General features: G+C 37.9%; 4 protein-coding genes across 4 annotated transcripts; 1 reads left to right on the forward strand and 3 right to left on the reverse strand.

Annotated features, from left to right (window-relative positions):
• Window positions 1-445: 445 nt before the first annotated feature.
• Window positions 446-835, reverse strand: LOC140759636 (uncharacterized). Its single transcript, XM_073096250.1, has one exon. The coding sequence runs from the start codon at window positions 833-835 to the stop codon at window positions 446-448; it is 390 nt and encodes a 129-aa protein (XP_072952351.1).
• Window positions 836-5,643: 4,808 nt separating this feature from the next.
• On the forward strand, window positions 5,644-8,401 carry LOC140765752 (GDSL esterase/lipase At5g45670-like). The gene is made up of 5 exons (XM_073105012.1): window positions 5,644-5,965; window positions 6,848-6,972; window positions 7,167-7,412; window positions 7,521-7,773; window positions 7,878-8,401. The coding sequence occupies exons 1-5, from the start codon at window positions 5,707-5,709 to the stop codon at window positions 8,099-8,101; spliced, it is 1,107 nt and encodes a 368-aa protein (XP_072961113.1). The 5' UTR covers window positions 5,644-5,706; the 3' UTR covers window positions 8,102-8,401.
• A 431-nt stretch (window positions 8,402-8,832) lies between these two features.
• On the reverse strand, window positions 8,833-13,785 carry LOC140760660 (uncharacterized). Its single transcript, XM_073097703.1, has 3 exons — window positions 13,617-13,785; window positions 12,990-13,524; window positions 8,833-12,105 (listed from the first exon to the last, which is right to left on the reverse strand). The coding sequence occupies exons 1-3, from the start codon at window positions 13,649-13,651 to the stop codon at window positions 9,103-9,105; spliced, it is 3,573 nt and encodes a 1,190-aa protein (XP_072953804.1). The 5' UTR covers window positions 13,652-13,785; the 3' UTR covers window positions 8,833-9,102.
• A 1,168-nt stretch (window positions 13,786-14,953) lies between these two features.
• On the reverse strand, window positions 14,954-22,658 carry LOC140762611 (serine/threonine-protein kinase 12-like). Its single transcript, XM_073100487.1, has 12 exons — window positions 22,183-22,658; window positions 21,561-21,635; window positions 21,384-21,479; window positions 20,934-21,019; window positions 20,684-20,804; window positions 20,038-20,117; window positions 19,834-19,896; window positions 19,570-19,688; window positions 18,208-18,293; window positions 17,166-17,287; window positions 16,225-16,336; window positions 14,954-15,416 (listed from the first exon to the last, which is right to left on the reverse strand). Exons 1-12 carry the CDS (start codon window positions 22,522-22,524, stop codon window positions 15,318-15,320), a joined length of 1,401 nt encoding a protein of 466 aa, XP_072956588.1. The 5' UTR covers window positions 22,525-22,658; the 3' UTR covers window positions 14,954-15,317.
• Window positions 22,659-23,758: the final 1,100 nt, after the last annotated feature.

A 23,758-nucleotide genomic window follows, 5' to 3' on the forward strand; every position in this document is an offset into this window, starting at 1 on the left:
GTGCTCTACAACACCGTTTCGATCATTTTCGTCTCTTTATCGTTTTAGTTTTCTCGATCACCAAATTCACAGCTATTGACTCGTGAGAGAAACGCCAAAAGAAGCCATATCTATGGGCTTATTATCTTAACTAATCTCTCTTTCAGGTTATTATTATTATTTTTTAATCTAGTTTCCGTGTGCTGGTATTAGTAACTCAAGAATAAATGTGTGCTGACTAGGATCGATGTGTGTCACACGTGCATGGCACAGGATAATTATTTTTAAAATATTTCACATTAGCAACTTGGGAAAATGGTTTAGTACTTGCTTAATACTTACTGATAAGATATGAGATGAGATGAGAAGAACTAAGCCAAAGATTACAAACAAACAAAATTTCATTCCAAAAAGATCGAAAAAAGGAAAAAAAGGTTACATAGGTTGTAATCGATGGGTCGATCTCTCAAAGGAACCCGGTCATTCTTAGGATGGAATTCCTGACTCGCTTAAGATCAAGACCTTTGAGAGTCCTTCCATTCCCCACGCAAACCGAGCATGCCATCTTGTCTCTGTACCTCCTCGCGATAAGTACATGCGGTGGGATTATCTCGATGCTGTCACTCTGACTACCATCATCATCATCATCGTAATCGCAATCTTCATGATCACCCTGTCTGTTGTTGTATCGGAACCCGAACGTCCACGAGCGGCTAATGTCGATGGGCGCCGCCGCCGACGTCTCCGTCGGCCCTGGAGCTCGAGCTAGAGTTTGCGCGAGTTCGTCGTCCAACTCATCGCCGGCGGCGGCGTCGTCGTCGTCCCACAAGATATCTGCCTCCTGGAAATCTTCCATTAAACCCTTCAGGTGTAACAGCTCTTCTTCTTCTCTCTCTCTCTCTCTCTCTCTCTCTCTCTCTCTCTCTCTCTCTCTCTCTCTCTCTCTCTGCCTCTCTCTCTCTCTGAGAATTGGTTGGTAATTTGTACAAGTCTTTTTAGGACTTAAGAAGACGATAGATAGAGTCGTCGTGAGCACACTTCCAAACCACGATGGCGTAATCCAGTGGAAGACTAATGGATTTAAAGTGACTCATATGCCACGTGGCAAGCATTTATTGTAGTACACGGGTACGGACTACTTTAAAAGTTGTCATTATGGAATCTATCATAAGAATTCAAAATTCTCAATGTTTTTCTTAAGCGGGTTGCTTAGAATGTGGACATCTTTCTCGTTTGGGTGAATCGTTAATGAGACTTGTTTTGTTTGTGACTACATGATGAGGGTCGTATGGTGTAACCCGTAATTAAAGTGGTGGGTAGTCTGATAGGTACATATTTCAATATGTTCTATCTTTCTAGCTAAAGTCTACAAAGAAAAGCAGGAGAAAGAGAGAATAATAGTAATTTCCTTAAATAATAGATTTAGAGGTCCAAAAAATTAATATGCGGATCATATTAAGGAATTGGGATATCAAAACAATAAGATTAAGATTTCATCGTTGCTCCTCTCATGCACATAAATTCTGCGTCTTAATTTATAATTTAATACGCAGAGATTAACCGAAGTCTTATTTTAAACGATTGGGATAATGTGTTAATTACGTGAGCAATTAATTTGCTTCACACTATTTGATGATTAGGGTCAGAAGTCTTTGGAGGTTAAGTGAATTATAGTTTCGCATCACAATCATTGTCGACGTGTTCATGAGCTTAATCTAATCCAACTTAAAATACAATATATGTATATGTGTATAGCTTCAGTCAATTATCTTGGTCTTATGTGTGATAAACGAGTGAGTCTTATAAAGGAAGGAATCTAGTTGTGAAGAGATTAAAATGGTAGAAAATCTCAAATAAAAGTCCAAATTAAGTAGAACATGGATCAGCATCGATCGTAGTTACAAGATCAAACAGCAGCAAGAATTATTCCGATACATCTCTATCTTTTGCTCTAGTGTTTTATCCGCGATCAAATATATATATATATATATATATACAAAACAAGATAGGAGAAAGTTAATTTCGTGTCACAATTTCTTAACATATTCCGGAATCCTTCTTCTTTCTTTCACCGTCTTACCATGGCCGACGCGAACCATTTTAGGGTTGATCTTCCGAGCCAAAAAGATGTGCGGCGGAACAAATTTCCCGGAGGGGACGACGCTGTTAAGATTGAAGATGGAATTGGTGAAGGCCATCAGCAACGGGCAGTGGAGATCAGCCGCCTTGGGAGGGATGTCGACCGGGGACGAAGCTGCCTTCCGGCTCGGCCCGGCGATGCGGCGGTGGTCGTCGACGTGATCGGCGAACCAGATGACATCCGAGTCTTGGTACTCCTCCACCGTCTCAGGCCACAGGATGTCCGCTTCTTGGAACTCCTCCATCGTTTGAACTACTCTCTCGGAGCTCTGGGCATTGGAATTAGGAAAATTAAGGGCAAGAGTTGATTATAATTGCGCTTCATTGACGACATCACTAATAAAAGATCACACTACTACTACTACTACTACTACTACTACTACTACTACTGGGTCGCACGATTCGTGCGTTCTGTGATAGCCCATTCGATGTCTGCCACGTGGTATGTCACCATTGAAACAGAAAACAACCGGTTTATATACGTACACATACTCGTCGATCACTATTTTAATTTCTATGGGCCAATATTTCTAGTTTACATCCTAACTTTCTACTATTTACGTATCGATCCATACATTTTAATAAATATATATTATTATTGAATTCGATGACTTATATCCATAAGTAGTAAATATATGACCAAAGAATATTAACTAGGGTATTTGTAAGGCCATGCACGTAGGACTTTTAAAGGTTAGAAAATTAAATCGATCGACGTGGCATTGTATTAACTTACCAAATGAAACAAACAATCCCAATCTTCAGATGAGAGACGTACATAGATTGTGAGATATTTTTAATAACCTAAGGAAGTTAGATAGGTTATCTAAACTTGCACTTAAAAAGAATGGGGTGATTAGGGTTCTCCCTCTTTCTCTTCTCGGGACCACTTGCAATGGTGAAGCTTATCCACTAATTTAATTTATCTTTTTTCTTGGGGTTTACGTGTGGGAGTAAAGAAGTATGATGGCATTCTTCTACCTACTTCTATCGCATATATAACCTCATTTCTAACCTTTCGTTATGAGTTAATTATACATTAAAGTAATTTAGACTAATCGATTTCTTTGAAAATATATTGTAAGTTTATCTTCCAAAGTACCATTTTGTAAAATATAAAAGTTTTAGTTAGTAAACAAAATTTAGTGTGGTGTGGAGTTAGGGTGTTAAATAGAAAATTTCTAAAACGTATGGTGTTATTTGAAAATGTTCCGAAGTTATGGGCCTGGCCCAATATAACCCATTAGTTTGAAGCCCAATATCCAAATTAGTGGGCCTTCCATTGGCCCATCTTGTCTCATAGTTGTGAAGCGAATTGGATTTAATGGATCTTGGATAGTTTTATTCTTATCCACGTTTATTCCTAGTATACGAATAGGAACAGGGATAGGATTGATGCAATGGGATTAAAATTGCCGACGTGTCTTTTTCGTAGTAGCCCAATATTGCCATGCATTAATGGCCGCCATTTAATCATTGCATGTTACCTAAGTGTTATACCTATCAATGCCATCTAACTAGTATTTGGATACCTTTATTCAGATATATTTTTATTCATTTTTTAAATCCATAAGAACCTATCTATAATTATAGAAAAGTATATATTAAGATGTGTAAGAAAATCTGGACCTATTAAGTGAAATTTTTACTAGATAATAACTCTAACTAGTATTCCAATCAATTTGACCACGAGCTACAGTGATATAATCAGGAAAGCCACAGGCTTAGACTTGGCCTTTTAGAGAGGGACCAACACTCTCTTTATTACTCCACTGTTTTGGCACAGATATGATATAGGATAGAGTGAGTGAGTGGTGGGAACTTACTAGAGATCATGTGGTAGCTCTCTCTCTCTCTCTCATATTAACTTCTCGTAGAAATGAGACCATATATATATATATATATATATCATCATCATGCAGACATGCAGTAGAACTGACAGAGGAGTGGTCGTCAATGGAGATATGACATACTCACACATGCACACTGCCATTGCCTGAGCTGTTTGGCAATGGCAATGGGTAATTGATGATGGTAGGTGGAGCGTCTTTAAAGTGAAGTGGGTTAATTCATTATATAAGAACGTTGTAGGGAAAGGAGAGTTGGAGATCATCTCATCTGCCACGACGCGGAGTTGGATGATTGATTGATTGATTTGATTCATTTTGGAAGAGATAAAGTTAGATGCATTTATTATGGTCTTCAATATATCTAACCATCATTTGGCCAAACTTTTTTGCTCCCAATTTCTACTGATTTATTTCCATGCTATATTTATTTTCATTCCATCACTAATTTTGCTGTCCAAAGAGCAGTCCAATGAATAGATTTTTTTTTGTTTCACTTTTTAATTACCCGTTTTTTGGTACTATACAAATCGGATTCCTAAACTTTAGAGATGAAATTTGAATGTATATATTGAAGACAATAAGGTCGTACCAACTGTGTAAGGCGGTGCATAAATTTTGGGAAGACTTTGTGCAACTGTTCATCACTTATGGGCCATCTTCTCACTGCCTGTTTCTCTTGTAGGTTATTGATATATTTGAGGTTATTTATAGTTTACTAAGAAATAGTTATACATTTGATATGGTATATGATCGACGACAATAAATCTGAATTCCAACACTAGAGATGTTGAGCATGAATACATGCCTTACAAAGAAGGGCAGGGAGTCCTATTAATAAGATAACATGAACTAAGACATACCCTACAGTATAAGGACTTGTCTTACAAATTAGAGACGGTATAGTTGAATACTAAAATTAAATCCTAACTAAATCTGGACCCTAAAAATTGTGCTTTTGGTGCATAGGATGATAGAAGCAGTGGAGAACGGTGGACCAAATTCAAACCCATTTGCTGCCTTCTTCCGTTCCACACCAGCTGCTCATTGTAGTCTTATTCATAGCTATCTTTGGATGCCTATCTGCAGTTATTAAGATCACACCTCCTGCCTTTAGATCTCAGGCACTCTTAAATATATAGAAGGTTTTTTTTTCCCACGTATTCCTCTCTCCTTATTTGCGTGAACATCATTCAAGACCTATTATTTTTGTCTGAAATAATTAGAAGAGTTTTGAAATAATAAACTGCATGCTGCTATATACTTATTCCCTATCCAAATGCACCGTCTAACGAAACAGTCACTTTGTATACGATGCATTAATGAGCCGTTTGCATATTAAATGGAAAGCAATAATTATGGATACATCCAATTCACAGATTCACATTAAGGCAGGGCAAAACTAACGATACAATTGATTGGTCTTACGATAGCTAGAAGAAGAATCCCCTTGATGCACGAACGTGTGGTATAATGTACATATTGTTTTGGTTGTAAATAACTTAGTGATTATATTCACAAGTCCACTCGGATAAGAAAAACGAGTCCACATGACATGCTCCTCCACGTTAACCCTGCCGGGAAATAAATACCATCGGATCCAACCGTCACTACCCCAACCAAACCCCCCGCCCCCCCTCTCTCTCTCTCTCCCTATATATTCTTTCCATGTGTGCATTGATTTCCCCACCACTCACACCACCTTCTTAGATCTCTCTTTCTTGCACTTGTCTGAGTAAGAATGGTGGCTCACACGCAGCTCCAGGAGAAGCTTGGGATGTGGGGTTTGGTGGTCTTGTTGGGGTTGATCAGCTCCAGTCGTGTGAGGTCAGAGCCACAGGTGCCATGCTACTTCATCTTTGGAGACTCCCTCGTGGACAATGGCAACAACAACAACATTGCATCCTTGGCAAGGGCTGACTACCAGCCTTATGGCATCGACTTCCCTGGAGGCCCATCTGGGAGGTTCACCAATGGCTTGACCACTGTTGATGTCATTTGTAAGCTTTTCCTAACATCTCTCTTTTCGCTGCAAGTTAATGCTCACTTGTGTTCAATATATTGAAGTAGCTACTTCTACAAAACTGAGTAATATCATGTTGGAGTTGAAGAAACTGTCAGCTAGCTAACGGACCAACTGTAGATGATGTTTTAAGCCATTAATTAGCAATGATATCTTATCTTATCTTCCAAACATATGTGTCAGTATCATTTGTTTTAGGAATTAATTAGCAACTAATGCTCTCATACAGTATCATATCCCTATCATCTGAGGCCAGTGATTGCGACTATGGTTATGGTGGAGAGAGGAATAAATGACCAATATTTACGATAACCAACACCAAGTGATGGGACGGTTCAAGAAGTGTGCCAGTGGAGTTCTTGGCCAATTATAAAGTCCTTGTTGTTGGCAAATAGAAACAGCATACTATTAAGTGATATGTCACCATCTCCTTAAATAATTGCTGATAAATATATAATGCTGGCTCTGGCTCTGAGCAAGTCAGTCATGCATTGATTTGAGTGAGATAGTAGTTTTATACATTTATTTCAGCTGCAAGAAGTTATTTTCCAACTACCAAAGTGATTTTCTTTCAATAGATAGATTTTTTTTTATGCTCATATATATATATATATATATAAAGTAAAATCTTAGTGGGGCCTAGGGGAGTCTAACTAATAAATTACACAGCATTGCTTGTCCTGTATGTTTTAACTTTTCACAGACTTGATATCTACTTTAGAACTCTTCTCATTAATCCCAGCGGCACCTATTTAATTAAGTATGATAATTTTTTAACGAAAAGCTTTATATTTACAGCATGAATATTTCTGAGTATTAGTGAGATAACAATTTACATATAAATTTTGATAATTTGTAGCTCAACTATTGGGGTTTGAGGACTTGATCCCACCTTATGCGGGTGCAAATGGAGACCAACTTCTCACTGGTGTTAACTTTGCATCAGCTGCTGCTGGAATACGAGAGGAAACTGGGCAACAATTGGTATGCCAAAAAATATTAAATTATAAGTGCATATATATATATATACTTAACATTTTCTCTGGTTACAAATGTATCCCCTTGAATCTAATAGCTATATCTAACTCTAAAAAGATAGAAAAAGGGAGAATAGTGGGCAAATTTTGCAGTTTAAACCATGATTTATTTTTTTTGGGTCCAAATGTTGTTAATTGTAGGGTGGGAGAATAAGCTTCAGTGGGCAGCTGCAGAACTACCAGTCAGCAGTGCAGCAGATGGTAAGTATTCTGGGAGACGAGGATTCCGCTGCAAATTACCTCAGCAAATGCATCTTCACTGTTGGAATGGGAAGCAACGACTACCTCAACAACTACTTCATGCCGGCTTTTTACTCGAGCAGTCGGCAGTACACTCCGGAGCAGTACTCCGACGTCCTCATCAACCAGTACTCCGACCAACTGAGAGTTAGTTTGCCAATTCGCACCTCGGATTATTAATTTATTATGTTTTCGAATCATTGAGAAGATGATTTTTTTTGTGAGTGTGTGGTAATAATGGTGCTGTTTGTTTAGACGCTGTACAACTATGGTGCGAGGAAGGTAGCATTGATTGGAGTTGGGCAGGTGGGATGCAGCCCAAATGAGTTGGCTCAACGGAGCCCCAATGGAGTGAGTTGCGTCGAAAACATTAACGCTGCCATCCAGATATTCAACCAGAAATTGATTGCATTGGTGGATCAATTCAACGCCTTGCCAGGAGCTCATTTCACGTACATCAATGGCTACGGGATATTTGAGGATATCTTGAGAAATCCTGAGGCTAATGGTAAGTTATCTAATCGTGTGATTATGACCCCAGTGTTATTGCTTCTTTAGAACAAGATGTGATAATATATATATATATATATGTAATTTTGTTATTAATTTCAGGAATGAAGGTGACGAATAGAGGATGTTGTGGAGTAGGGAGGAACAATGGGCAGGTCACCTGCCTACCTTTCCAAACTCCATGCGAAAATAGAGCAGAGTATCTCTTCTGGGATGCATTCCATCCTACGGAGGCAGCGAACATCCTCGTCGGTAAAAGATCTTACAGCGCACAGTTATCGTCCGATGCATATCCGATGGATCTCCGTCATCTTGCTCAAGTTTAAAAAGTATATATATATATATATATATTATGTATTCTGCGACTTATTCCTCTCATTCTGCTCGAAATTTGGAGAAGTGTTTGATAATTAATTAACGAAGTGAACAGTGAGTCATGTCACTCATCTGCCAGTTTAATACCTTGTTTTCTTTTTATTTTTTCCGTCTGTGTTGATGTGTGGGATTGTTGGATGTGAGGTTTGGAGAGTTTGTTAGCAATCGTAGCGGTTCAAATGCTGAGAGTTTAAACTCTGAACTATCTGTATTGTTATGGAGTAATGAAAGATGTTGATACCTTCTTATTATGACTCGATAGGAATTGATCTACGATCTGCTTGCCATTGCATGTTAAACTGTTTAATTTTTCGTTACCCAGAGAAATCCTCATATTAACACTCTTTTGGCACTAATTAGTAATATAGAGCCCGTTGCCCTGAAGAAGATGCTAACAAGTCAGAAAAGAAACTCTATTTAATTCCTTTCCAGACAGCAACAGATTGAGACCAAAAAAAAAAATGTCAGATAAATTCCAGGATATTAGAAGTCAGATAATAAATGGAACAAATATTGCTCGTTATTTGGAGAAGGCATAAATAGTAGACGGTAAGATCAAAACTGCATGTTGTAAATGCACAAAGTTGTAAATTCTAAACTGAAAAGAACAAACTTTCAGTAATCATCATGAATTTTGTATCATGAAAAGAACAAAAAGAATTCAATTGCACTAAAATAAGTATCATGAATTTTATATCACACTGCACAAAAATAAGTATCAAATTCATAAGACAACATTACATTAGATACATCTATGCTCAACTTTAGAAAGAAAATACTAGCTTACACATCATAGCTTTAGGTTGCAAAATTCAATTGCAACAAAGGCTTGGAAACCACAAAATGGGTTAGTTATATGATATAGTATTATACATACATGAGCTAACCACTAATTAATTGCAGAGGAAACTATCACTCATAAAACTTCCTTATATAAACCACCGAGTAGAAGCTAGAATCTGTAAATTTTTGCATTTTCCTTTTGAGACAGGGTCATTTTACCACAGCTTGTCCCAAATGCAAGTGGTATCGTTGAATGAATTGGTCTGGAGTTGTCCTCATCCATATTTGGACTAGGCTTCAGTACATGCTTTGCTCCTGCACTCAATTTTACAGGCCCTGGTCTTGTCCCACTTGTGAGTCTTGAGCCTGTGGGAAGAGTTCTTGATTCACTATCTTCATTATTCACTGATTGAAGATCCACTTCACCCATTTTATTATTAAAAGCAGACATTTCTGTAGTTCCTGTATCGTCTGAGGTACATCCAGGCAATTCTTCTCTTCTACTGGGTTCTGTTGGCATAGTCAAGTCATTTTGCATTGTCAAATGAGGCTTCTTCACTGGTCTCAGGAACTCGTCACCTTTAACCGCAGGCCTTTTCTTACTCCTGTTAGCACAGTCCAGACCTTTGAGGAATGTATATTTGGATTTCATTTCATTCCTGTTCCTACTCTTGTTCTTACAGGAGGCACTGACAGCAGAAGCAGATTTGCTTGGTGGATAGGCCGGAATAAAGGAAGGATGAAATAAAGAAGTGGAACCACACGGCGGAGCAACATTATTGCTATTATAAACAGGAAAAGAGATAACTGGTGAGGGGTATGTAGAAGGAAAGGACGGAAGCTTACTTCCAGAGACCGCACATGGATGGTGCACATCAATAGGATTTGGATATGAAGAAAAAGATGAGAGCTGGGCTTTCTTTTGCTGTTTTGCATTTATCAGCCAATGTGGAAGACATGGGGAAGATCGGACTGATGGTGGTTCTACGATGTTGCAATAATTCTTGTGTAGATTGGAAGTTGATGAGGTACTGAAAGAAAGACTCTGAGTGTGCTTACAGTGCGTAGAGTTCAGCAGCATATGCTGACTAACATTTTGGTGATGGGTTACCACAAATGGTACTTGACACCCAATGTCACTATACCTGGTTACTGAATTCAAGTTGCCCACGGATGCTCTATTCAGCATTGCTTGAGGATGCTGACTATGACTGTTCACTGTAGAACTATGGTTTCCAAAGGATGAAGAGATGACACATCCTGAAGGCCTCTGAGGTTGATTACTTAAATGCATATGATCAAACCGCAATTCAGTTGAGGGGTTGCCATAAAGGCTCGATGGAACTTCTAATGGCTTTATTTTGCATCCATTTGATAGTTCAGATGCTGGATGCGTTATCAACTCCATCTGGGGCAATTGATATGGAAGAAATTGATCGAAATTTCTTACAGTGTGACATTCTTCAGATATGATATCCTTGTCAGTCCATATCTTTCCATCATCTAAGCTCCTGCATTCTTGAGTGTTTTTACCAAGCGTAACTGTTTGACCCATCAGCCGCATTGTTGGTTGGGCAGCAGGTTGAATCTCCTGGTCCAAGTTACCATCAACTTGGAACTTCTCCATATGGAACAAATTCTGAGAATGATGGTTATGTACCCTGCATCCAGGACAAGAGAGTTTCATCGAGTATCGTCCTTGCTGGACAGTTTGATCTTCTTCTCTGGCAGGTTCATAGTTATGAATTTCCATTCTCTCAAAACCAGGCAAATGCATAAAACTTAACCCAGACGTCACCGGCATGACAGGAGAGTAGTAACATTCTGGGTACCATCTAAACTTTTCCTTCCAATACAATGGAGCAGCGGGATGCCTGCTTCTTGTATTTGCATGGTCCATGCTACTTTGAGGGTTAACAAGTCTTGGAACAGGAAAACTAGCTGAAGAGCCTTTTACCATGTCCTGTCTTTTGAAGAGCTCAGTAGGGCCAAAAGGATGACATGAGTGCTTCTTGATAAGTTCACCATGTGAGTTAAGTGGAAGACCAATGTAATCTTCATTGAAGCAGAAGTTCCTACAAGCTGACATACAATCTGTTGTTAGTCGTGTATCCACTGATTTGTTTGATCCTGTCGATGAACTTATGCTGCTCATCACATCTTTAGAAGACAAATGACATCTAGGTTGAAGGTCCGGAACCTGATTTTTCATCTTTGCCTCAAGTAATGGGTCCTTCACATTTTCTTTAGAACTACTTACTAGGCAGGAGCTTGAAGGTTGAGAAATCAGATTCCTGGTTAGAGACTGTGAACTGGTCTCACAGCTTGAACTTATAGGGATAGACATCCCTGCTCTACCATTGCTTATAGGAAAATTTTCTTCTGCATGAGTTCCAATGCCATATTTTGGCCCCTCCTCAGGAAAAATATTCAAAGCAGCCATGTTGTCTGAGAACATATGACTTGATGAGCAAGCTGAGCTTCCAGAGTCAAAACAGTTCAGATTATTAGAGTTCTCTGCTACATGATTTAGGTCTACAGATCCATCCAACGACGTCTTCTCTTTGTCAAGTGGAACAATGAGCTCAGGAGTTAACTGTAAATTTTCAGCGAGAGATCTATCATTCTTCTCCATGGGTCCTGATGCAATTCTACTTTCATTTACCACCTGCGACTCCTCAGAATCAGAAGGAGGTCTATCACTTTCTCTGATGAGACTCCTAGCTGTTGATGCAGCCAACACATCTGACAGCATTTTACAGAGGCTTTGCAATTGAGGCACCTCCAATCGAGTACTGTTCTTACTGTTTCCAAGTATATCATCCTTGCCAGAAAAGGTGACATGCTTTTTTGCTTTGCCATGAGGCTTTAATGGACACCCAACCTCTCTATCACCTGTAAAATTATCCTTCTTCATACAAGAAGTCTTTGTCTGCTTTTTGAGAATGCTGTGAATAGGGAAATCCCTTTTCACAGATTTCTGACTTTTCGTAAGCAACCTGGGTTTTACTTTCAGATTTTGCTTCTCTAATAAATTTTTGGCTGCTGCGGATTTCTTCTTTCGTGTATGGACAGAAACCTTGAGAGATTTTCTAAACATCTTTTTATTTACTGCATCTTGAAATAATTGAGAAATATTAAGAGATGATATTTTTGGGTTGTGTGTTTTCTCCTGAGACACAAGGTAAAATCACAAATTACTTGTTATGCTTCATATGATTTACTATATGTTTCAACTTGAATATTAGGAGCTCAAATCAGGAACACAAAACTATAACAGTAACTGCAGCATATATACAAGGTAAATCATCTGGCAGTCAGTAATCATGAGCTATACTATGAAAATTTCTCCACAAAAGGAACACTAACAGTTGAATCATGGTTAGGTTCAAAAACTGATCATGATAAGCATTTTCTTTTTGTTCCACGACGTTCTTCCCAAATTCCTCATTCCACGATGTTTTATGCGGGAGTACATTGAAATGTTATCTTTGGAGAGTGGCTCAATTGTTAAGGCTAGAATTAACAGGAGTAATAGGAAGATGGAGTGAGACAGCATTTTAACTACTAGTGTCATTTGTTTTCTAGAGTAGTACGATTATCATAAAAGAACAATATAGATGAGAGGTTTCACAAGCTTTAAGGACTTGGTTGCTACGTGATGGTTAAGAAAGTTCGCCCCTCTGAGAACGCAATAGCCAATAGGTATGTTGGTAAAGTCTATTCTGGCCAGAGATACACTAATTTGCTCGACGAGAAACACAAGGTCCAGTAATATAACAAGGAGTGAATATTCCACAAAATTAAGAGTGTTGGAAAAATTGGATCATTCTTGGTGTCAGGATACAAAGGAAATGTTCCTATGATGGGAATCGTACAGTATCCAACTATAGAAGGTAGAATTATTACTTGATTAACTTTGCCTTAGCATTTCTATTTTGGTCCAACAAATTTCAGATTTCACCAATTACTAGCATAAAGTATTGAATACGAAGTTCCCAAGAGCAGGAATTATACTGGAATTCTAGAAAGATATAAATAGGGTAGATCGTGTACCTTTTTCTCAACACAAATTTTAATCTGAAGCCGTTGCTGCTTCTTAGCTTTCTTACTCTTAAGCTTCATCTTTCTCATCTTCTCTACCTTTTCGTCTTCCTTGATCCGTTCTTTCCTTTTCCCATCGGATCCGCTTCCTCCCTCTACCGCTTCCAGAACATCTCCTCTTCCTCTTTCCCCTTCTTCTCTCGCTTCCTTCTCCAGTTTCCCCTCTTCCTCCGTCCCCGCTCGCTCCTCCTCTCCGTCTCCGGATTCATCCTCGACTGCCGTAATCTGCGGCGAAACGGCAAACAACTCCACGATCGACCTCTTCTTCGGGGTCCTCTGCTTACCCCTCCCCTGCCTCCCCTTCTCCTCCGGCGTCGACGGCGCTGCCAAATCGACCTCTCCTCCGCCGGATCTCGCGGCGGCGAGCTCGTCGGACCACCACCGGAACCTCCGGTAAGGCATCGGGGGGAGCGACCCGACCCCCGCGTCCCCATCGAACGGCCAGCATTTGCCGAAATCGACGCTTCGCATCTGAGCCGCATACTCGCTTCGGTCAAGAGAACGCCACAGATCAGATCAGATCGGATCAGATCAAGAGATACAATAAAGAGGTCAGGAAGCGAAGGACGAGAATTTTACCGAATCGAGAAGCTCTCCACTGCCGTCGCTGCCATGGCTTCACTTAGAAGAGAAGAAGAAGGAAAAATAATTAAAAACTTAAAACTAAGTAGAGAAAGAGACGGAGAGCTTCTCTTCTTTTTTCTTCCTTTTACTTTTTTGTTTTCTCGCTTTCTAATTTCCCGCTCTCCGCTTATGGATGCAAAAAGCGATGCAGAGGACAAGGAAAGGATATTGAAAGATTTAGTTATCAAAAAAAGCTAGAGAATTTTTCATTTTACCCCTCCCTTTTATTTTCAACTAGTTTCGGCTTAACGCCTAATATTTTCGACTGTAAGTAGCAGCGGAATTAGAGATAACTTAAAAAGAAAGGGATGAAAATATAAATGTCAAAGAACCTATGACAATGGGCGCCCGGTGGGGGGGGGTGATGCCGTGATGGCGGGGTCCTCACGTTTACGACAAGAAAGGAGAAAAATGGATGCATCGTACGGTGGAGATCCAAGGATGAGGCAATTGGACAGGAGATGAGTGGTTTAACTCGGAGCGGCGCTACACAGTGGACCCACTCGTCTGTTGCTCGTCACGTGAGCGGACAGTGGATGGCGGTACTATAAAGGGATTATTGGCATTTTGGCAACCACAGCACGGTGTAAGTGAGAGATTTATACGCTAGGTTTTTATATATTTATATATATTGGAGAGAAATTTGGGGATAAAATAGGGGAAGAGGAGGTGCACGGTCGGTCTGAGGTGTGTAAAAAGAAGTGACGCACGAGTCATGTCGCGCTAGAACGAATTAACGGAGCACGATGCAAGCTTTTTCCCCTTTTTCTTTTTTTATTTGAGTGGGACTGGGACGTCATTTTGCTTTGTTATGCGACGTTAAATTACGAGGGAATCCACTTCGGACAGAATTCCAGCATAAATTCTTACATAGATAGAACAGAGGTTATATATAGGCTGAATAAATAAAAATAGTGCAACCCCCTTTGGGATAGATAGATTAAACAATTTGTAGATTTAAAGTGCTCTAATAAAAATATATTAAATATTAATTTAATTCCTTATGAAGTACCACGGAGCTGACGGCTTCTGAACATAAATTCTTCTTGGGTAACAGTCCTTTAATTCTATTATCGATCAAACTTTTCACCTCAGATGTTAGGTAACAGGATACTGAGTTGGAAATAGAATAGAAGTGATGTGGAACATGAAATATGTGCATTGGATAATAGATTTGTAGGTGCATAATTTTACTTCATTCTGAGATCCTCAGAAACAATGGATGGGGGTCCGGTGGGGATAATGCTCGTTCCCCTTTAGAGTGCTGTTGCATTGTTATTTCACAAAGATACTGTCGAGTGAACACTTCAGTCCTATATATTTCACATACACTGTATGGTAACTACACATATACTGTTGTGTGAACACTTCCGTCCGATTTGTTTTACAGATTTGTCCAAACTTTTGGTTACATACAGATGCGAAGAATTTTATGTAGTATCCATAAATACAAGATAAAGGTTTAACAGAGGATATCAAAATAATGGGCAGCAACCATACTAAAGAAGAAAAAAAAAACCTTGACTAGAAAAGGAAACCACAGCCTTCGGATGGTGATGGAAGGAAAGCTATTATTTCTCGATCCTATCTTGAACTTGTCCTCCTGGATGAAACTAGAATTTACATATTTCATCTGACAGGAAAATTGTCAAGACTTCAGAAATTAGAACGTGACGAACGTGAGGACCGGCTGCCATTTTGACTGTAATCTTTCTTCCAAATTGCTTCTATGTTCTGGAAACATTGTAATCTCAGCTGGTCAAAGCACAAAAAGTAAAGCATCAAGATGTCTGCGATGTACAAACAAGCCACAAAAGGCAGAAGGTGACAAGTCGAGAAATGTATGAAAAGCATTACAGTTCTAGAGAGCAGCACTCAGTGGGAGACCCAACAAAATGGAAAAGGGCAGTTACATATATGTGATGCTCTGAGGGAAAAGTAGTCTTACCAAACTGGATATTTTGAACATACACAACAAACAATAATGTAAATTGTCCTACAATTTGTCATATATCAGATAGAAAATATGCAAAGTTGAACAAAATAGTTTGTCTGTACGAAACAGCTTTTCTGCCTCCAACTTCGATGAAAAAGCATCCAAAATTTTAATATCTTAGGACAAATAAAAGAAAACATGTTTGCAGCTCTTGGTCTCACAAAAGGAGAGATATGTCACATAAAAGGGTTGGTTTCTTGGGTTGGGGTGTCATAACTTTCAACATTCCCAAAGGGCTTAATATCTCAGCTTAATTAACATCTATCCTTTTTGCACCATCTATACGAAAACAAACAGTATCTACTGCATTTGATTTCCCTACCTCTGATTGGCCTGGTTTAAATTTAGTCCCAAGAGTGAAAAGAGGTGAGAAGACAATGGAGCAATTCCACATTCAAATATTCATATAAAATAACCAGATAACATTATTACCAAACAGTCAGTAGCTTGGATGTGGCTCCTTTATCAAATTGTTTTATGCAACATGACAGGCATCAATAAATTAACAAATTTAAGGTAGAAAATTTTCGCCAAAAAAATGGGAGTGGATAACTTAAGGTAAATTACCTTCCAACGCCTCCTATGTGCAAATTCATTTTGAATCACAGTCAGCTGATCAATAATGTTCTTAAATGTAGGTCTCTCAGCAGGATTTTCGCTCCAGCATTGCACAATTAACCTACACAATGTGATATCAAAGACCTGAGCTTTCTTCAGGTGAGAAAAACCAAAGTTGATATTTACTAACTGCAAAGAAGCTATGAAATTATATTCTCACATACTTTGTGGCTATTAAAATTGAATTCTGGCATAACATCACTAAGTACAAGCATTGATCTACACATAATCTGGAGTTTTATGGACGATGAAAAATAATGATATGAATAAGCTTACGCAAGAATGTAGACAAATTATAAAGGCAAAATAGTGATAACAACTCCATTGAGCAATTCTATAACAAGATGCAGATGAAAAGAGGGAAATTATAGTTTACCCCCTTCGTTTCACTCAATTTCACAAACTCGTATGTACTTTCAACTTAATCATTTAACACTTCTATGATCTTGACTAAAATGCAACAGTTATCTTTCTCATTATATTTGATTAAGCTATATGTTAAATTTGAAAATCTTCATTAAGGGCAAAATTGTAGATAATTGGATAAATTTTTCAACGTATCTAAAATAATATCGATTGTATTTCAAATGATAAAAGCATATTAAACATGAGTATATTTTTATTATATTATTGAAAAACTTATCTAATATTCCGTAACTTTATTTCTAATAAGGATCTTCAAATTCAACCCCTAATTTGGTTAAATATAATGAAAAAGATAACAATTGCACTTTAGTCAAGGCAACAGAATAATTAAATGCTTAAATTGAAAATATAAAGATTTTATGAAATCAAGTCAAACCACAAGGAGGTAAAGTAAAGTGCAATTATCCCAACCAAAAAAAAAACTCACTAAAATGGAAGAATAATAAAGCCAACGAAAGACTTACTCTTTTAATCCATGTGAATAATACTTAAGTGGAGCTCTAAAAGGGGGCCTTTCTTTAGAAGCATATGCTTTTGGAACATCACACTCTTTCTTATGAGAAAAAGGAGGGCATCCTTCAATCATCTGGATAAAATTAGTGAGAAAAGAAATATTAAATATCAGCAGAAAATGTGGCCGCTCAGCACTCTTCTCTCCCATAGAAGTCATGTAGATGTCATGATGATTCTATATCAAGGTACTACTGCTGTACCAACAGGATAGAACATATAACCTACTTCTGTAAACATTGCAGAGGCCCAAATGAATTAGTATAAAGTTTCCTAATGACATTTTCATTCCACAGTCATTTATTGAAATTTGCTTGAACTACAATTTAGCAGATTGTTGGAAGCTAGGTAAAAGGATATTGTTCTAAAACCTTCAGTCCCAACACAATTTGAAGCCTGACAACTTAGCCCCTACCAGAAAGGGATGCAGATATTTATGCCATCAGAACTCTAGAAATTCCTCTCTCTTCCCTTTGTTAAAATAGCAGCAAAGGTCTAGGATTGTGAGAGGAAGACAAACAAAAGTGAAACATTTCGGTAAGTTGATTATAGAAAACATTCTCAACTACTCAGCAAGTGAAGGCTACAGGTTGGGCCAAGATAATTAAAAAGAAAAGAAAAAACCTTTTTACCAAGAAAGATTACTATATATTTGTATCATACCTTAGTTCACTACACAAATATCCAGTAGTTCCCCAGAGTTGATTCTTTCAATAGAGCTTTCAAAAAACAATAGGAAGAGACTAGCAAAGAAAAGTTGCCTTCACACAAGAGGCGTAGGAGGATACTAAGAGGTCAAGATAGTCAATAAGTTGGAAACCAAAGAACAAATATAACAAAAAGAATTTCCAAATTGACACACAGACACACACATACATGAGTAAAAAATTATCGTAAACTAAGAAAATAGCAGGTCAATTTTGCAAAATCAAATAAAAAATTGCAAAAAAGCCTACTATAACACAATATAGGTATCCAAAGTTTCAAGATGTTTACCTCCTGTAGAATCAGAGAAAATGAGAAGACATCGACTTTTGTATCGTACTCTTCATTTCGGAACACCTCTGGAGCCACATACCTGCCTGATAATATGTGTGTCAATGTTTTGTCAAGAAAATTAAATATTCAGAAGACGAAGAGCTCATGAAGTAGAACAAGCATTCTTGTAAAATCAGTTCTGCAGATGTGCGAAAGCTTCAACCATGTTGCAGCATTTTATAAGCAACAAAAAAAGAAAATGAAAAAAACCCACTTATGTGTCGATTTGTTTAGACTGCTCCTCCTAATTGTCACACTCTGCCCTTGCTTCAAAACACTACATTCCCTTGCTTATAAACAAACGCTACAAAATCTACTAGATTCACATAAAGTTAAAAGTCACACAGTTCTGGATGCAGCTGATATAAGAGGAATCACCAAAACATATTCCATTTACTTCTCACCCAAGACATGTTCCCTTTGCCAACTATAGCATATTCAGGGAAGTCTCAAGTCTGTCAAAATCCTTACAAGAGAATAGTAAGAGAATGCCAATGCAGAACTAGTTGATTATATGCTTCTAATAGATTATGATAATATCGTTATTATGAAGAAAGTGCAATTATCTACTGCAACTTAGTTCAGCTTGCAACACTTTGATCAAGGAACAGAATTCCACTTTTGGTTCATGCTGCAACTTAGTCTCCCTCAGAGAATTGCAGAGCTAATTTGAGATCGAAATTGACCAAATGAATTATAAATGAGAGTTCACATTTGTCATAAAAGTGAAAAGAAAAACATCTGTTGAGAAGTTAAACAGCAACATCATTCGGTTTTACTTTGCTCGTTTTCTTCCTTTATCTTTTTCTTATGTCAGAAGAATTTGCACAAACATAACATGCAGAGAGAATGACAAAACTACACAGTTTCAAGGTTCAAAGCCTTCTGCTTGATGAAGAAAGTTTAAAAAGAATTCATTTATAACATGGTCCGTATTAACATCTCTCTATGCGATCTTGAAATAAAAATATTTACATCCAAAATTTCTCCAACATGCTAATACTTCTTTCCACACAAGAAAAAACTAGCTATAAGGGAATGCTCTTCAGCAAAAAAGAGGAAAAAAGGATAAAGAAAAGGACATCATTCTGCCTAACAAATTTCCGGCAATTTCTTGATGTGCTTTACACATTATACTTAGTATGACTTAATAAAAGTAGTACACTCATGAGTGTAAGGTCCATTAAAACTACTAATAGCATCAAAACATCAATAGGTGAATAATAAGGACTGGTTTGTGGAGAGATCTGCAAAAGCATTATGTGATGCACATTCATTTCAAAAGAAATAAACTTAGCATGAGAGAAGAAAACTACTTACAGGCATTGTCTTGACAGGTCAGTGGCCTATCTTCTCGAACTGTTTTTGCCAATTTTAGCGACTTGCTGAGACCAAAGTCAGCGACTTTCAAATGCCCAGAATCATCCCGCAATATATTCCTGTTATCATACAATGAGTAAGAACAACGGCATTTAACAATTCCAAGTATTCAGGTAACTTATGAACACACAAAGCAAGCAATCCAGTAAATATGAAAACACACATGAATGAAGAGAAAAATAGCAGCAGAAATTGCTCACTTACGAAGGTTCAAGATCACGGTGGATAATAGCTTCTGGTTTGTGCTCATGTAAGTAATTCATTCCTCTGGTGTGATTTAAATAAAATTAGGTTCTATTTGGAAAGAGCAAGGAATATAAGACGACTCATGCTTAAGCATAAGAACTAGCATGAAAATTTGCGAGGAAGCAGAAATTATAGATGTTTTCCACATAGAAATCAATGAACCTTGCAATATCAAGTGCGTATTTAACTGCCACTGATGGCTTTAAAGCTCCCCTACGTTTCAGGAAGGCACAAAAATCTCCCTGCACACCAAAATGAACAAAAAGGAATTAAAAAATTAGTATATATATATATATATATATATATATATATATATATATATATATATATGCATGCAGTATGTTAGACTGTACAAATTTTATATGAAAAATGTTTCTGTACATCTCAAGATCCCACAAACTATGGTCGATTGGAACTATCTGTTAAATGTCCACATTCAATTTATTGCAAGTTCAAGATTCTACCAACTTGTTTATCTAGATGATCATTATGATTCCAAAAACAAAAATGGAAACAAATCAAATCAAATTGCTATATGGCCTTTTGCCCCCAACAAATAGTCAAGAAGATACTCCAGAAGAAAAGAATCGTAGTCATAAGTGAAGACCAAGGGTCTAACTATACAAAACAAACTAACTAGTTGCTCAAGGGCGTAAGTATATGAGAAGGCTTATCAAGGTTGTAAGACAACCAAATAAAGCTATAAATTCCTATGAGAAGGAAATCATTTACAGCAACCTAACTCTAAATGAATAAAGTCAGATATTATGACCTATGAAGAATTGTTATCCAAAGATTCAGTAAAAACCTTTGGTAGAAATTCTGTGACAATCATCATCGGGCTGCTCTGAGTGACAGCGCCCAAAAACTGGACAACATTTGGATGACGTACTAGCTGAAGCAAGGCAAGCTCATCCCTAAATGCCCTTCTGTAGAATAAAGAAACAAGTTTAAGATGTTATGGAAAAAAGTAAACAATGGTTAAGAATGATTACACAAGTAATTGTACATGGTAATAAGAAACTATGAACTCTCTTAATTTGATGGAACCAACCCACACTTTATCCTCATCGTTAATTAGGTCCTCGTCAAGCTGCTTTACAGCAACTTGAATTCCACGCCAAGTCGCCATACAAAATGTACCCTGAGGCAAAGACAATTTTGCAGAAGTCATAAGGAGCAAGAAAATGCAGCATGCAGTCATTTTGTTGAAAATGAAAATCATAACTCATGGGATGCTCAAGAAAACTCAAATATAAATGATCCAAGAGAATGAGGTACAAAAAATCTGTGGATTCAACCACTTTCTATCTCCAAACAAAGGAGGTAGAACTGTGAAAATAACACAAAGCTACAAGAAGAAAAACAGTTCTCATGTGACTATAGTTAAGTATGATCATCAATTAATCTATTAATAAAGAATCAGAACAAGTAAAACTAGACCAGAAAATAGGACTACATCTCAATCCATGTCAAAATTTTGTAGGCCAGAAGAAGCACTTAACTACCTTAGTTATAGCGATGCTGTTGGTGAAATCCAGTTCACTTGGGTCTATCTCATATTCTGGGACTTCACGGGCGTTCCCAACGTGCATTGGAGCAATCTTCAGCACAATACAGGATAAGATTAGTAACATCCATTTAACAAGCCAACTTCACAGCCCAAGAAAATATGCATGGCATACCTTGAGCTTAGCACCATGTTTCTCCAGAAGCTTGATTACCTCCTGTTTCTTGTAATGTATTGCATCTGCTAGTGGCTGTTAATAAGAGGCACTATATAAACTTGACTGTTATTATTGTATTTTATTATTTTATATGACTCTGGCAGAATAAACCATACATACAATTCTGACATCAATCCAGTGTCAATTCTAGGGAGTGTATTCAACTTATTCCCCACAAAATTGGCACACTTCCTTACGACACTTTGTGGAGTTATCGCACAAGAATGGTATTCAAGCGGAGCATTAACCTCAGTTGTTTTCAGCAAAATAAGTAAATAAATACATATATAAATAATAAAAAGAAGAAACTATCTTTTTCAATGGATATGAAACCTATCACATCAGTGCTACAAGGATTTCATTAAACACGAATTTACAACTTTGGGAAAGTACATTAGGATTATTTCACTATTCTAGAACTCCCTTTTGTTATAGGAATCGGAAGCTTGTCAGGCGAATCAGTTCTCTAATTACTGACACAGTCAATTTACTTCTTCATACGATTCGAATCTGTCAAACAATTTGGAAATAGAGAACAAGGAAGACAAACAGAAAGACCAATTCCAAGATTCCAACGTACCGTACTACCCCATCGATCCTCCGGATCCACCTGCGCCCCTTTCTCGAGCAACAACTCCGCAACATCCGCAAAGCCCTGGCACGCCGCCACGTGCAACGCCGTCCTCCCGTCGATGTCCTTGAAGTTGACGTCGACTCCGGAATCCGCCAGCTCCCGGATCCCATCCAGGTCCCCCTCGTTCGCGAGGTACATGAGGCGTACACTGGCGGGGATCTCGGGGACGAGGTCGAACTCACCATTGGATCCCCCGGATCGGGCCGCCTCGAGATCCGCGTCGCGGTCAGGGGCGAGGGACGACTGCTTCCCCAGGGTGAACCGACTCGCGGCTGCTTTGACCTCCATTCTTCTCGGGAAACTGGAAGTTCAAACCCTAGGACTCGGAAGAGGGGAGGGGGGATCTGCGGGCGATGGGAATGGAGATGGGAGGAACGGGGAGAAATATATTATTAGTTACGGGGGTTGGACTTTGGAAGCTTCTTCTATTGGAAGGGACAAGGGACCACAGGTACCAGGGCCCAGGGAGGAGGGGCGAAGAAATAGTCTTTAGTAGATAAAAAGAGGCGCGCGCTGAGCTGGGATGTGGATTGGAAGATTTTGGGGGTCTCAAAAAGACTAAAAATGTTGAACGATTACTTCATTAGGGGAAGAAGGTTGAGTCATTTGGGCGTCCAAGACTGGAAGAAGACCCCACTGCGTTGGCTAGACGCAAAGCCACTAGGATTCACATGGCAATTAGGCTCTTAGCTTCACTTTTTATTGGCTATAGTATTATTTTATTACGAATGGTTCATAGGATGACATTTCTGGTCTACAATTTGGAAAGGTTCATATTTTTCACGTTCTAATTGGTTAGCTAATTATTATTCAGACCAATTAGTCTTCTTTTTTTTTTACTTTTATATTTTGGGCACGTCTTTGTGCATTTTTGGACTAAGGTGTACAAATGTCATTAACAAAGATGAGTAAATAACTCATACAATTTTATTTTTATTAATTAAATATGTATTTAAGAAATAGTTCAGTGTTACCTAGTTATACAAAATAATTTCAAGTAAAATGACATCAATATTGTTAACTTTAATTGAAAATTTTAATGGTCGTGATTTTTATCAAAGCACACGAAGACAAGTCTCTAAACCAATTCTAATTTACCTTTAGAAAAGAATTTATTTTGGTTTGACCCATTTTTTACGGCAAGTGTTATAAAGAGCTTATTTCGAGCCTAAATCGAGTCTCAGTCAAAATTAATATAGTGATTGCAGGAAACAAAAGGCCTAGTTTGATTTTCGGTTAAGGATAAATCTATATTCTAATTTCTTATTCTTCAAATTATACATCTAATTTAGAATATAATAAAAAAATAAGGTGTTTTGTTGTAAATTGAAATAGTAATATAAATAAGGTAGATAGACGATACAAGAGAATAGATAAACAAATTGAGCGAAACTTTTAAGTAGGTGATAAGAAAGAATTTTGTTTCTTAATATGATATGAATCGATAATAAAGTTATAATTGCACTTACGTGTACTGCAAAGAAATAATTTAAAACATAGTTACAAATCTAAAGCAGTGTTT

This window comes from Typha angustifolia, chromosome 1, assembly GCF_048772165.1.
Source record: "Typha angustifolia cultivar Huaian chromosome 1, ASM4877216v1, whole genome shotgun sequence".
In the NCBI taxonomy this organism is placed as follows: Eukaryota; Viridiplantae; Streptophyta; class Magnoliopsida; order Poales; family Typhaceae; genus Typha; species Typha angustifolia.

What these genes read in the sequence shown, in the direction of transcription:
- LOC140759636 (XM_073096250.1), bottom strand. Translation starts at nt 835, where the DNA reads ATGGAAGATTTCCAGGAGGCAGATATCTTGTGGGACGACGACGACGCC.
- LOC140765752 (XM_073105012.1), top strand. Translation starts at nt 5,707, where the DNA reads ATGGTGGCTCACACGCAGCTCCAGGAGAAGCTTGGGATGTGGGGTTTG. An exon ending in AGTACTCCGACCAACTGAGA is followed by an intron (nt 7,413 to 7,520) that starts GTTAGTTTGCCA and finishes CTGTTTGTTTAG; the next exon opens with ACGCTGTACAACTATGGTGC. An exon ending in GAGAAATCCTGAGGCTAATG is followed by an intron (nt 7,774 to 7,877) that starts GTAAGTTATCTA and finishes TATTAATTTCAG; the next exon opens with GAATGAAGGTGACGAATAGA.
- LOC140760660 (XM_073097703.1), bottom strand. Translation starts at nt 13,651, where the DNA reads ATGGCAGCGACGGCAGTGGAGAGCTTCTCGATTCG. An exon ending in GTGGAGAGCTTCTCGATTCG is followed by an intron (nt 13,525 to 13,616) that starts GTAAAATTCTCG and finishes TCTTGACCGAAG; the next exon opens with CGAGTATGCGGCTCAGATGC. An exon ending in AAATTTGTGTTGAGAAAAAG is followed by an intron (nt 12,106 to 12,989) that starts GTACACGATCTA and finishes CTTGTGTCTCAG; the next exon opens with GAGAAAACACACAACCCAAA.
- LOC140762611 (XM_073100487.1), bottom strand. Translation starts at nt 22,524, where the DNA reads ATGGAGGTCAAAGCAGCCGCGAGTCGGTTCACCCTGGGGAAGCAGTCG. An exon ending in TATTCACATGGATTAAAAGA is followed by an intron (nt 16,337 to 17,165) that starts GTAAGTCTTTCG and finishes CACATTGTGTAG; the next exon opens with GTTAATTGTGCAATGCTGGA. An exon ending in CACATAGGAGGCGTTGGAAG is followed by an intron (nt 15,417 to 16,224) that starts GTAATTTACCTT and finishes TGCTTTGACCAG; the next exon opens with CTGAGATTACAATGTTTCCA.